The sequence below is a fragment of the Pseudorasbora parva genome, chromosome 3 (genome assembly GCF_024679245.1).
Source record: "Pseudorasbora parva isolate DD20220531a chromosome 3, ASM2467924v1, whole genome shotgun sequence".
Classification (NCBI taxonomy): domain Eukaryota; kingdom Metazoa; phylum Chordata; class Actinopteri; order Cypriniformes; family Gobionidae; genus Pseudorasbora; species Pseudorasbora parva.
The window spans coordinates 36,319,262-36,334,372 of NC_090174.1; the positions used below are offsets into that span (position 1 = coordinate 36,319,262).

General features: G+C 42.6%; 1 protein-coding gene across 7 annotated transcripts in view; it reads left to right on the top strand.

Annotated features, from left to right (window-relative positions):
* The window catches only part of dab2ipb (DAB2 interacting protein b), a 194,197-nt gene that overhangs the window by 142,456 nt on the left and 36,630 nt on the right, over positions 1–15,111 (top strand). For all 7 annotated transcript variants that reach the window (XM_067438636.1, XM_067438637.1, XM_067438639.1 and 4 more), the window contains 2 exons: positions 11,963–12,116; positions 13,805–13,903. In XM_067438636.1, coding sequence (XP_067294737.1) covers positions 11,963–12,116; positions 13,805–13,903 — 253 coding nt within the window. The remainder of the gene's footprint in view (positions 1–11,962; positions 12,117–13,804; positions 13,904–15,111) is intronic.

Genomic DNA, 15,111 nt, shown 5'->3' on the forward strand with positions numbered 1-15,111 from the left:
ATATGCGGCATGGGGCCGTAAAATCCGGTCCATGAGGCGCTGAAAGGTAGCGGGTGCCCCGAACAAACCGAAGGGAAGCGTGACGAATTGGTGCAATCCAAACGGCGTGGTGAAAGCTGTCTTTTCTTTGGACAATGGAGACAAGGGGATCTGCCAATAGCCCTTCGTTAAGTCCAATGTCGAATAAAATCGAGCCGTGCCTAGCCGATCAAGCAACTCGTCAACCCGCGGCATTGGATACGCGTCGAATTTCGACACTGCGTTCACCTTGCGGTAGTCCACACAGAACCTGACCGAGCCGTCGGTCTTAGGGACTAAAACGATCGGGCTCGCCCAGTCACTGTTGGACTCCTCTATTACTCCCATATCGAGCATTGCCCCTAATTCTTCCTGAACTACCTTTTTCTTGTGTTCAGGTAAGCGATACGGCCGGCTGCGAACTACCACGCCCGGCTCGGTCTCGATATGGTGCTGAATTAAGTTGGTACGTCCCGGTAGGGGCGAAAACACGTCGGCGAACTCCGCCTGTAGCTTTGAGAGATCAGTGAGTTGGGACGGCGAGAGGTGATCTCCCCCAGGGGCCAGTGCGACCGATTGTGCTTTGATGCTCGCCTCTGGCCCGAGATCATCCTCTCCCCCGATCACCGTCGCCAACAACACTGATTCCACCTCATTCCATTTCTTAAGGAGATTGAGGTGGTATATTTGACGTGCCCCGTTCCTATCGGAGCGTATCACTTCATAATCGAGGTCTCCAACCTGTCGTGCGACCTCAAACGGCCCCTGCCACTTCGACATTAATTTAGAGCTCGATGTAGGGAGTAATACGAGCACTTTCTCTCCCGGTGTGAATTTGCGTAGTCTCGTACCCCTGTTATACGACCGGCTTTGGCGGTCCTGGGCTTGCAACAAATTCTCCCTAGATAGCCGCCCCAAGGTGTGGAGTTTTGTTCGCAAGTCCAGCACATATTGAATTTCGTTCTTGGCCAAAGAAGGTCCCTCCTCCCAAGTTTCTCGTAGGACATCCAGCACCCCCCGGGGCTGTCGTCCGTAGAGAAGCTCGAAGGGGGAAAACCCCGTGGAGGCTTGCGGGACCTCTCGCACAGCGAATAAGAGGGGTTCTAACCACCGATCCCAATTTTTGGCGTCTTCCTGTACGAATTTACGGATCATGGATTTAAGAGTGCGATTAAATCGTTCGACCAAGCCGTCTGTTTGTGGGTGATAGACGCTTGTTCGAATGGATTTAATGCCCAATAATCCGTACAATTCGCTTAACGTGCGTGACATAAACGCCGTGCCTTGATCAGTGAGGATTTCCTTCGGAATCCCCACTCGGGAGATTAACCGAAACAGTGCGTCCGCAACACTCTTCGCAGAGATGTTGCGGAGAGCCACTGCTTCTGGATATCGTGTTGCGTAGTCCACGATAACTAGCGCAAAACGATGTCCGCGTGCGGATCGCTCTAATGGCCCGATGAGGTCCATCGCAATTCTTTCGAAGGGGACCTGCATTAATGGTAGGGGGCACAATGGTGCTTTTGGAGCGGCCAGTGGGTTTACCAACTGACATTCCGGACAAGACGCGCACCACCTGCGCACATTGTCATGAATGCCTGGCCAAAAAAATCGGGTCATTAAACGATTCAGTGTGGCCGCCTGTCCCAGGTGGCCCGCCATCGGGTTAGAGTGAGCCGCCTGGAAAAGCATTTCCCGGCGGCTCTTCGGTACTAACAACTGGGTTGTATCCACTTTTGTTTGAGCGTCTTGGGTCACTCGGTACAACCTATCCTTAATTATGGCAAAATAAGGATACGTGACGGGCAAGGCGGGTTGGAGGGACTGACCGTCGATAGTGCGGACCTGTTGGAAAGCATGTTTTAGAGTCTCATCTTGGGACTGCTCCAGAGGGAAGTCATCGCGGTCCGAGAGAATCAGTCTCTCGACCCCGCTCGCTTCCTCTGAAGCGGTTCCCGAGGGCCCCGCATCAGTCTCGCCAACCTGCACTCGCACCGCCCCGTTCCTAGCCTTGTTCTCCCAAGCGGCATCCGCGCATAACGACCCCAATAATGCCGGAAAGGCGGGCCAATTTGTCCCCAGAATTAGCGGATGCCGGAGGTGGGGACTAACCGCCACCTCAACACTATGATTTTCTCCCCTAAACTGTATCGTGACTGGGACAACCGGATATTCCACCACATCCCCGTGCACACACCGCACCTTAACCATGCGGCTTGTATCCAATGCCCCCGGTTGCATCAGGCTTTGATGGATCGAGGTTTGGTTACAGCCGGAATCCACCAAGGCCTGATATGTACCCCCCTTGATACTCACAGGAATTTGGTACTCTCCTGCTTGATCAGGGGTGGTCCGCTGGAAGTCCGGGACCCGGATCATTGTCCCGATGTCCATCATCGGACATCGGTCCACAAAATGGTCCGGGTCGCCGCACCGCCAGCAGGCCAGCCCAGGCCTGCCCGCCGCCCCTGCGGCGGGGAGTGGATTGGAAAATGAGCGCGGAGGGGGGGTGGAACCGGAACCGTTATCCCCGCCCGACCCCAGCAGCCCCGCCCCCCTGGGCGGGGCCCTCGAACTCCCGTATTGCCCTGGGCCCATTCCACCCCGTCCTCGGGGGAATACGAGGGGGCCCTGGAGGGCGGGACCTAGGGAGAGGGACAGGGCGAGAAGGAGAGACAGAGGGGGGAGAGAGAGAGGGAGAAGTTAGTAGGGGCTCGCCGACCCCCGGGCACGCCACCAGATGGTCCTCCGCCAGGTTGATGGCCGTCGTCAGCGACGTGGGCCGGTGGCACTGGACCCACTCGGCGGTCTTCCTGGGGAGCCGAGCGATGAACTGCTCCAGTACCACCAGATCGACGATGTGGTCCACGTCGCTTCCACCGGCCAATAGCCATTTGCGGCACTCGTCCCGGAGCTGTTGGGCCATCGCGAAGGGCCGACCGGCCTCACCCCACGCCAGCGAGCGGAACCGCTGTCGATGCTGCTCGGGGGTCCGGCCGACCCGCTGGATGATGGCCCTCTTTAGGTCTTCATAATCCAGGAGGTTCGCCACCGGCAGTTGTTGAGCGGCCGCCTGGGCTTCTCCCGTGAGCAGTGGTATGAGGCGCACCGGCCACTGTGCCCGGGGCCACCCGCAGGCCTCCGCTGCCTTCTGGAACAGTTCGATGAAGGCCTCGGGATCGTCCTGTGGCCCCATCTTATGTAGGGGCACGTGGACCGGTGCGCTGGCGAGCCCGGCGGCTTCGGTGCGAACCTCCCGGGCTGTCCAGCTCCGGAACCTCTCGCGGTCCTCTTGCTGGCCGCGGACGATGGCCTCGAAACGGCGCTCCTGGTCCGCCCGCAGGTCCAGCATGGACTGATGTTGTTCCTGGTGGAGGGCCGCGAGAGCGGTGATGATGTCCGCAAACGGCGTGGCGGAGGGCGTTGGTGTTGTCATGGCGGCGGCGCGGTCCTACTTCCTTCCCGGGTTTCGGCACCACTGTAGTAAGTTCGATAATGGAAGGAAGGAAGAGGACACGGGGGTCGGCTGGACGGTTGATACTTTCTTTATTTATAACTCAAAACTTGTAATAAACTTCACAACACACACTGCGGTGTGGATTCTCATAGACGCTCGATTACTTCCGGGTCGGCACTTCCGGCTTCCGGTAACTCAGTCTCTGTGCGCTCGTATCAACCGTCCGATCTCTCTCTCTTCTTGATCTCCGGTTCCACCGAGGTTTTATTCCCTCTCCGCGCTCATTACTAGAACAAGAGACAGGTGTTATTAATCTGCTTCCAATCCACTCACTTACCGCTTGTCCCGCGGCTCTCTCTCCCGCTGCAGACCTCGCTGAACCACGCCCCCCTTGCCACAGATTGTTTTTTTGGAAAGCCCACCCAACTAATTCTACTGGGGAGTCAGTGTGGAGAACTGGGGTTTGTTGCAAGAAAATAGCCTATTTCAAGAGATATAATAAAGGATTATATGGCAGACACAAACCTAATGAACCTACCACCATTTGTACAAATATTTACTACGAGATACTTGAGATATTTGGATAATTGGTCAGACTTATTTTGCATTTTTTTATTTACATAACATTTGTTGTCATCTAATGTTCAGGTAAATTTTCCAAAACACTAATTTTCACTATCTTTTTTTTTTTTTTTTTTTTTTACAAATTAAATTTTTAGGAAATCTAATTGTCATATGCTACATTGTAATGTTTTAATAGAATTACACACACACACACACACACACACACACACACACACACACACACACACACACACACACACACACACACACACACACACACACACACACACATATAATATTAATACATTTTTAACATTTTATCAATAACCAGCCATAAGCAGCTTATTATTTGTAATATTATTATTTTGTAATATCAGGGCATCACTACTGGCTAAATACACTCACGTAAAGGAGTATTAGGAACACCTCACTAATACTGTGTTTGACCCCCTTTCGCCTTCAGAACTGCCTTAATTCTGTGTGGCATTGATTCAACAAGGTGCTGAAAGCATTCTTTAGAAATGTTGGCCCATATTGATAGGATAGCATCTTGCAGTTGATGGAGATTTGTGGGATGCACATCCAGGGCAAGAAGCTCTCGTTCCACCACATCCCAAAGATGCTCTATTGGGTTGAGATCTGGTGACTGTGGTGGCCATTTTAGTACAGTGAACTCATTCATTGTCATGTTCAAGAAACCAATTTGAAATTATTTGAGTTTTGTGACATGGTGCATTATCCTGCTAGAAGTAGCCATCAGAGGATGGGTACATGGTGGTAATAAAGGGATGGACATGGTCAAAAACAATGCTCAGGTAGGCTGTGGCGTTTAAACGATGCCCAATTGCCACTAAGGAGCCTAAAGTGTGCCAAGAAAACATCCCCCACACCATTACACCACCACCACCAGCATGCACAGTGATAACAAGGCATGATGGATCATGTTCTCATTCTGTTTACACCAAATTCTGACTCTACCATCTGGATATATCAACAGAAATCGAGACTCATCAGACCAGCCAACATTTTTCTAGTCTTCAACTGTCCAATTTTGGTTAGCTTGTGCAAAGTGTAGCCTATTTTTCCTATTTGTAGTGGAGATGAGTAGTACCCAGTAGGGTCTTCTGCTGTTGTAGCCCATCCACCTCAAGGTTGTGTGTTTTGTGGCTTCACAAATGGTTTGCTGCATACCTCGGTTGTAAAGAGTGGTTATTTCAGTCAACGTTGCTCTTCTATCAGCTTGAATCAGTCGGCCTATTCTCCTCTGACCTCTAGCATCAACAAGGCATTTTCACCCACAGGACTGCCGCATACTGGATGTTTTCCCTTTTCACGCCATTCTTTGTAAACTCTAGAAATGGTTGTGCGTGAAAATCCCAGTAACTGACCAGATTGTGAAATACTCAGACCGGCCCATCTGGCACCAACAACCATGCCATGCTCAAAATTGCTTAAATCACCTTTCTTTCCCATTCTGACATTCAGTTTGGAGTTCAGGAGATTGTCTTGACCAGGACCACACCCCTAAATGCATTGAAGCTACTGCCATGTGATTGGTTGATTAGATAATTGCAGTAATGAGAAATTGAACAGGTGTTCCTAATAATCCTTTAGGTGAGTGCATATCTGTTTAATGCACATATGTGGTAATTATAATTATGGAAAATGTATTTTTGACAAAGTGTCTTAAAGTTGTTCAAATCTTTACATTTATTTTCTTTTTGTACCAAGCTTCCATGGTATTATTGATGGATGGATTATTTTATATTTATTATTGATTTTGTTTCATTGTGTAGCACCATTAGAATGTTAAGTGTCTTGGCATCACATACGGTCTCTTCTGAATACAGTGTTCAGCCCAAAGCAGGAGCCCTAACATGATTGGTGGTCAGACGCTTTTCACACTCTCACAGAGAGATGACAGTGGATTGCTGCCTTTTTGCCTCATGGGCTGTAAATCTTTTGTCAAATTTAGAGAACAAGACAAGTGGCTCTCTCCTAGTTCTCGCTTTTATAAAAAGCTACACATTTATTTAGAGTCGGGAGTCTGGAGTCTTGACTGGTATTGCTGAGTGACCTCATTGAGTGTATTTGTTGTTTAGTCATGGGTTGCTATGTTTCTCTCCCTAATTTGGATTCAGATTTTAATCAAATAGTCAGTTCTTTCTGTTGTCTGCTTACGTACCAGACAGAACATTGCTGGAATATTATCCACTGATGCTTCATGGAGAAAATATGTTGTGTTTAATTGCAGTTAACGAATGTATGGCTCTTATGAAACGGTTCTTTTTTTAGTGAATCAAACACACTGTACTTTACAATCTGGCTTGTAGTGTTATGGATTATGAGCCTCAAATCAGTGTGTTTACTGAATTAATGAAATGTTACAACATTTTTGTTTAGTATTTGTTATTGTTATCTATTGAATTTATGCTGCTGTCATTGTTTTCAATATCAAAATATTCTATAATTGAATTAATTAATTTATTAGTCATGTCTTTTTCATGTTTATTTTTAGACTAAATCCTGTTTGGTTTATGTCATTGAATATGTTTTTGTTGTTGTTGTTGTTGTTGTTTTTTAAGATTTTCTTTTTTAAAGATTTATTCCTGGAACCAAAAATTAAGCTGTCTGAGTGGAAAAGAAGAACAGAAAAGGAGGGATAGAGAGTAAAGTGTGACTTATGTCTGGTGCAGTATCTGAAATATTTACAGAGACAGAGATACAGAGCACTGTGAAGACAGGAAGCGTGTGTGCGCTGGGGATGAATTCATTTGGGAAGGAGGGGATTCTGGGTAAATGTGAAAAAATAGGTAAATGAGAGAGAAAACATGGCAAAGTGTAATGAAAAGGATTCTTTTTCAAGGACAAACAGGTCAGTTGCTTCTCAGCAGACGGTATGTGTGCTGCTCTGTTTGAGGTGATAAGTATGTTGGAGTTGAGCTGTTGATAGTTCAGTTTTTGCGTTAATACCTCCCCACCTCAAAAAACACACACACAAACACACACGGTCCCTTTCATTGGTAGGAGATGCATAACATGAAAGAACTTGTAACACATGCCATTAAGCATGCACACCACATCACTGAGCACACTAACAACACACAGGATAAAATACATTCTCTATTTCACACACACACAGCGAACACAGTTAGGGCGAATATTATCATTCATACGGTGTCGTTCATTGCCTCCAATGCTGACATTAACATTCATTCTGCTAGACTGATGTGACGGTTAACCTTCTAGAGACACACGCCATGTGGAGTAGTGGGTGTGTTTCCATGTGTTGGTGTCCTACATCCATCTCCTTATTAGTTTCACTTGCCTTTAAATCAGATGTATTTCAACACATAGACACCCAAGGACGAATAAACACACACACACACACACACACGCACACACACACACACACACACACACACACACACACACACACACACACACATCACACACACACACACACACACACATACACACACAAACATACCTCAAAGGGTACACCTCGGCACGATCCTCTTGTCTGAACATGTCCTTTTCCTCTCTTAGGCTCACCTCTAACTCCCAAAATGCACTTCTCTCTGAAATCTGATTTACCCAGTGACAATATTTAGATTATCCAGAATGTTACATCATATTAGTGCTAATTATAAGGTGCTTGATCTTGGGTGTTCTTAAAAAGCATACAGTATTATACCATTGTTTATAAGGACTCAGGATAGATTTTCTAAAACCTATTTAACATTTTCTTGCTTTTTTTAGGGTTGATGCCATATTTAAAGGTCCCATTCTTCGCGTGTTTTCGAAGCTTTGATTATGTTTGCAGTGTGCAATATAACTTGAGTTCATGTTTCACGTGTAAAAAAAACAGCATTTTTCACACAATTTACTTATCTGTACAGCGATAATTGCTTATCTGTTTCCTCTGTCCTAAAAACGGCCTGATGATTTCCTTGTTCTATGAAGTCCCTCCTTCAGAAATAAGTAACGAGTTCTGATTGGGCCAGTGCTTCCTGTGTTGTGATTGGACAGCAGCTTAGCGCACTTTGCCAGGAAAGGTCCCGCCTCTTACCATAACGGGGAGATACAAGCGCTGAATGCACGCTCTTCTCCACGTGGGAGAACAACAAGACCACGCCCCCTTTTTTGCGTGTTCTTGTGGGCGGAGGGTTAGTCAACAAACGGTTCTAGTGACGTCATTACATCCCTGCACTTCCTGCTGTAGTCCAAACCGGCCGTTCGCTGTAGGCTTTGAAAGGGAACTTCTGTTAAATAAAATATCTCGCTTGGCATTGAACTTTGAGCTTTATAATTTTACAGGTATTATAGGGCCCTATAAAATCCGTTTTATTTTTTTCCCAAATTCCGTTTTTTCCGTTAAAATGTTTGACAATTCAGTTTTTGTTTTTTTTTACCCTTTACTGTTATTTTGGTGAAAAAAGAGTGTGCTTTTAATGTAAATATAATAGAACATAAAACAAAAAATAGGAATGACCTTAAATTTATTGAGGTAACAAACATCACATTTACTTTTCCGTCCGCGATTCCGTGATGAGGGCCCTAGTATTATTTATGCTTTAACAGCAACATTACACACTAACTAAAGTTTGAAAGATGGAATCGCGAAGAACGGGACCTTTAAATTGTTACCGGGGGGTGGGGGGTGGGGTCCATTCAATTGGTCGTGCGGTTTTAAAGGTGCATTATATACTTTCTGTACAAAAAATGGCACTGAACATAATTGCAATCAGTGGTTATACTTTATTTCAACAGTCTACTTTAGACACTCTACTAACTATAAATAACTTTGCCACTATACATGACAACTAACTCTCGTTTGAGTATTAGTAAACTGTTTGGTTAGGGTTAGTACAATAAGTTGACATTTTCTTGAAAAGTTATTTATAGTCAGTCTATTGGGGGAAGTCTCAAAATAAGGCAGATATTAAGCTAATGAGTGTTAGCTGACATGTAGTTGCAACATTTTTTTTATAGTCAACAGAATGTTGACTTCAATTGAATGATCAAACAAAGCTGTGTGACTTTTTATATCAATAAATTAATGAAAAAGGGTATGGTTGCAATTTATTTGTGCTGCAAAGTACACACTTAAGTTTAAAACAAAAAAAAATGTATATTAGTTTTTGGAGGGTTTTTAAAAATGTTTTTAGAAAGGTATAGGCAAGGTATACAACAATACAACCTGCTGGATGCCACTACATCCATTCCTCTCTTTTATTTTATTTTGCATCACTCTAAACATGGCATCTGACTGGTGGGTAATTTTAATTTGTCATTGAACAGACTGCTCTGTAATCATTCATTTCTACTTAGTGAATTCACATAGCCCTTTATGCTTCCAAAGTAGTTGAATTATTTACTCACGTTACAGAGAAAGCTCTGAATGCATTATTTTTTTTATCTTCTTTTAAATTAAGGATCAGTTTAGACGAGCCCATAGAAAGTGTTTAACTGTTTTCTCATTTCTATGGCACTTGATCTTCCAAACTAGCTGACCAAAAAAAGAGCTGCTGGGGTTTTTTCACTCCTGAATCCCTTTTCTCTCAGGACTTTTTTATCAGTCTTGAAAAGCTGATATTAGGTCCTACTCAAGAAAACTGTCATTTTCATTCAGAAACCAGAAGCTCATCTTTAGGGAACATTCTTTTGAAGTTTCATTTCCAGTAACTAAGTGATTGACAATTGTTCAGATGAACCCCCAACACACAGTGTTTCTTTCAATGTTTCCTTCTCTCTCTTCTAACCTCCTTTCGCTCAAGCCTTTTTTGTTTGTTTGACAGCTATTCCCAGTACTTTCTGTCAGTGTCATCCCATCAATGTTTCCCAGTCAGGAAAACTGACTTTGGTTTCTCCCCGTTCTGGAAATCAACCTGTCGTTTGGACTGCTAGTTTGATAGTCTTTCTCTCATACACTGCTTCAAGCATAGATCAATCCCACAATCCCCTTTGCTCCAATTACCCTCAGAGTCCTCTGCTTCGTTTCACCTCAGCCAATCAGAAATAAACCAGTTTGTACACACACACACACACACACACACACACACACACACACACACACACACACACACAGTTTAGCTCTCTGAAGCCTCAGTGGTTAAGAGACAAGGCTGGTCTCAGGAGTATAGTCTTACCTCTGAAGATCTTTGTGAAGGAGAGAAAGAAAGACAGTGGAAGAAACAAGGAAATGAAAATAAAGGAAGAGGGGGAAGGGAGGTAAGCAAAGGGTTCATGGTAATAGAGAATTGTTAATAATTTATGAGAAACACAGCGACAAACAGTTGATGATGATTGTTGATATGGAGAGATATGTGGCTGCTTCAGTTTGTTTGTCTGCCTGTGTGAGGAGAAGAATCGGTTTCTGTTGAGAAATTGACATCTACCATCAGCTCATCACCTTTGTGAAGAGATCATGCATCACCCATGTGTGTTAGTTAATTGTCACTGAACTGTTTGAAAGGGATAGTTCCCTCAAAAATAAGACCTTCAAATAAATTACAATTTATTCACCCTGTCATTGTAATACTATATTCTTTTCTTTGAAACATTAAATGAGATGTTAAACAGATTGTCAGAGTTGCTCTTTTGTTCTTTCAGGAAAAGTATGGAAGTATGGGGCGCATGCCAGTTTTTCCTGCATGCAACAACATAAAAAAAAGCAATGCTGTGATGTCCGATTGACAATCAAATTACTTATGAACGGGGTATTTTTAATGAGTCACGAAAACACAGAGCAGCCTTGAACAGTATGTATGTAAATTATATGTATACAATAGGTTAGTTTAAATAATATTATAAAAAATATAATTAAACAAAGAAATATTATTTATATAGTGTTCTAAAATAAATGAATAATATAATAATAAAAAACACAATACAAAAACTATTCAACAGCATCTACAGTTACAACAAATGTGTATTATATACAACTAGAAAGGCATCCTATAACTCAGTAACTTAACCTCACTAAACCTTCATCACAGCCAGATCCACCACAGCACAGCAACCCAATTTTAGGGGGGTATGCCGCACAACATGGGGGTGTGTAAATAATGGGAGAATTTTCATTTTTGTGCGAAGTATTCCTCGGAGATGAAGAGTGTTCTGTGCATATCTCTTTCCAGCTGACATGAAGGGATGAGTAGTGGAACTGTTCCCAGATCAGATCTGCTTTGTAGCAAGCACTAATTAACGTCAGTTCAGACCAACACAGACTTCATCTTAGATGAGATCTCCCACACTAATTACAGCTGTAAACATGTTGGGTTTCTCAATGATATGCTTGCTGTCTCACATCACTGTTTATTATGGATGCGGAACGTGTTGAATTGATGTGACACTAGTGGTATTGGCATTTTAAATGGCTTCATTCTTCACACCTGCATGCAAGCTTTATGATCTGGTCAATTATTTTAGTTTTTTTGTCTTAATGCCTTAACAGATATTGAAAAGTATGGCAGATAACTCTATTTTCGATTATTATGTGATAATTAGCTTTGAGGAAGGCACTAATTATATTGTCAGAGCACTAATCATATTCTGTGAGAGATAACATTAACCGACAGCTCAGTTGATGACACCTGTAGTGATCAAAGCACATAAACACTTTGCCCAAACAACAAATGCTGAACAGCAAGCCTGTGTTCATTTATATTCATTACATTACATGAGTAATTAATGCTTTATGCATTATATATGTCTCATATTATGCAGAGCATGTTTAAGGACTCAACATTGATTTATTCACCCTAAAGACATTTTCATTTTACCCACAAAATAAATGTATTGTTTTTATTTTTATTTTAAATATTATGCTTGTATTGAAAAGCTTGAGCGTGTGTGTGTACGAGAGAGAGACACTTATGTCACGTGTCACTTATGTATGGTTATGTGTTTCTGTCTCAGGTCTCATCTGATGCCCAGGCTGAAGGAGTCACGCTCTCACGAGTCTTTGCTCAGTCCCAGCAGTGCAGTAGAAGCTCTGGACCTCAGCATGGAGGAGGAGGTCCTCATTAAACCAGTGCACAGCTCAATCCTCGGCCAAGATTACTGCTTCGAGGTATAGACACCTCTTTCACTTACTTTACATTATATACATCAATTCACTGGTCTGATTTAAATTGAATGTTACAGTATATTGTCATTCATAAGACAATATTTCCTAAATGGGGTGTATTTCAAAAAGCACCTTTAGCCCACTGTGGTGCCACGTTCCTTTACACTCTATTGGCAACGGCAGAACTTTCGACCATAGTTGGCTTTGGGAAACACACCCCAGGCAATTTCCACCAAAAAAAATAATCTGTAAAAGTGTATTGTACATCTACTCGTACTGGGTAAAAATATTGATTACCAATTTGTCCCAGTGTTGATTTTAAAATACCTGTGGGTTTTTAATTGTATTCATTTATTAATTTAATTTTGATTCAGTTAGCTTTCTTTTGACTTCTTTCATAGCTTGTGATGCCTAGTCAGAACTTGTCTGTATACTAGGACTGTCAATCGATTAAAATGTTATCGTGATGAATCGCATGATTGTCATGAGTTAACTCGCGATTAATCACAACTTAATTGCACATTTTTATCAGTTGTAAATATATCTCAATTAAATTTATATCAAAATTCAACATGGGTATGGACATATATGCATACGTTATGCAAATGTACGTTTATTATTAGTGAAACCATACTTATTCAATAATAATCAATATTACAGCATGAAGACAAGACATGTATCAAAGATCATAGATGTTTATTAAAGAACTTGTTTATGTCTCTTAAGCCTAAGCTTAAAAATTCAGAATAAGCAGTGATTTCTCTCATTTTAAGAATATAAATTAAGGAAGTCTTTACACTGGCGGTTTAATACAGAACAGGGCACAGTTTGTATGAAAAATTGGTAATGTGAAAGCTGTCATGCGGACCTGGGAGCGCACCAGTACCACACCACACTGGAGGAGGTCCATATTCCACGAGTAGAAATATAGTGTGGCCCCTTTAAGAGATGGAATATAGTGTGGCCCCTTTAAGAGATGCACGTTCCCTATTGAACTGCCGGTATTTTGTGTGTATGTGCCTAATTGTGCCACGATTCACGCGAACAGTGTGAGAAACATGGACTTGGGAGCACTCAGCTGTGCTCTTGTTCAGAAAAGTAACCTGCGTATTAATTTTAGCCAATTGTGATGTATTTAGTTCAATAAAACACATGTACTATGAGCCGTGATGGTGTTAATGATTTCGCGCTCAGACTGCAGAGCATGTGCTCAGCGTTAAAATGAATTTTTCTTTCGACCAGGAGACTAATAAATATTAAACAGAAAATATGTTAGCTTATGTAGGCTATAACTGCACTTTTGGTTTAGAATAGTAATATTAATGTTAACCCTTTTCTTTCCCTATTAATGTTTGCTGCTGTATCCTTTACATCTGTGGCTTATCTAAATTTTTCCAACTGCGGGATATGCCATGGATCAAACTGAAAATGCGCGCCGCATTAATCAATTTAGTGCAGTTAAAATTTATTGGGGTTAACATATGACATTATAACATATTAACATATTGACAGCCCTACTGTATACATCTTTCTGAACTCGATTTTAAAATGCTGCATTTGTGCCCAGACTATCTGTCAGTAAATGTTTTCACATTACATTAAAGCATGGCACAGGTTTGCTTTTTGAAGCTAGCAAGCCAGAAGCAATGAGATTTCTGCAGTAAGCTGACAGTTATCACCCTTTTTTCCAGGTGAGCACCTCCACAGGTAGTAAGTGCTTTTCTTGTCGTTCAGCTGCAGAGAGAGACAAATGGATGGAGAACCTGCGGCGAGCCATCCACCCTAATAAGGTAAACTTGCCGAGCTGCAGAGGCACTTATATACCTGCAAAGGCTAAAATCATACCTGATGCAGATACTCTCATTTATATGTGGAAAAAAAGGATCAAATAATATTTTTGTATCTGAGTGTGACAAAATTCAAGGCTGTTTCTCTCTTTGTTATAAGGACATGAGACACAGGAGAGAAACTGTAAAACATATGGCTGCTTGGAGCACGCCGCCAAAAAAAAAAAAAAAAAAAAACCTCATTCAACAGCTCATTTCACCAATCAATGATTAGGCAAATTAATTATTAATTAAATTGGGTAAAAAATCAAGCACAACCTTCAAGTAATATTTGCCTTCTTCACAACTTGCCTGGGGATGTATTTAATGTCTCCCCATCATTCAGTCTTACATTTTAATTACTCTGTGGGTTTCTGAGGTGAACACCAGAGCCAGGCTTTAGAGAGCTTTGCAGTGAACAGATGATGCTTTCAGACAGATGTTGATGCTGTAGTAGTATGGCGATGATCATAGCTCAGGCATTAGCTGCTGCGGCAGAGGCGCATTTCTGTCTGCCTAATTAGTTCATTATCTGTGATGAGGGCGCACAATGGAGCACCTCAATACAGAGATGCAAAATCAATTGCCTTAGTGGGTGTTTATTTTGTGTGGGAATATCCATGAGCACTCGAGCCCTACACAATGCACAGTGCCCTCAGTACAGTCAACTGATGTTATACAGCAATTCATCAGTCATGACTTGAAGGGTTTGTTCTCTCAAAAATAGAGATTTTGTCATTATTTACTCAGCTTCATGCTGTTTGGGAATTTTGAAGAATCATGATTCAGCCTAGGACTGCACGATTCATCGAAATAAAACTGAAAACCATGATATGGCCTAGTGCAATTATAACATTTCAAATACTGCGATTTCATTAAAGGCAGAATATGTAAGATTTCGGGATTAAAATATCCAAAAAACCCTTGAACAATGTTACATATTTTGTTGACTTTGTGTACTTACATTATCCCAAAAGTTTCCAAAAATGTTTAAATCCAAAGAAATAAGCAATTTTAACCAGGACATGGACCGTGTCCGTGCATTGCCTGTCAATGACATCATACTCGCGCTACCCTTGATTTCTGAAACACCAAAGACGCATTTATATATTATGTGTTTTATTAGACATGTGAGCAGCTAATTGGATACATTAATTGACAGAAGACTAATC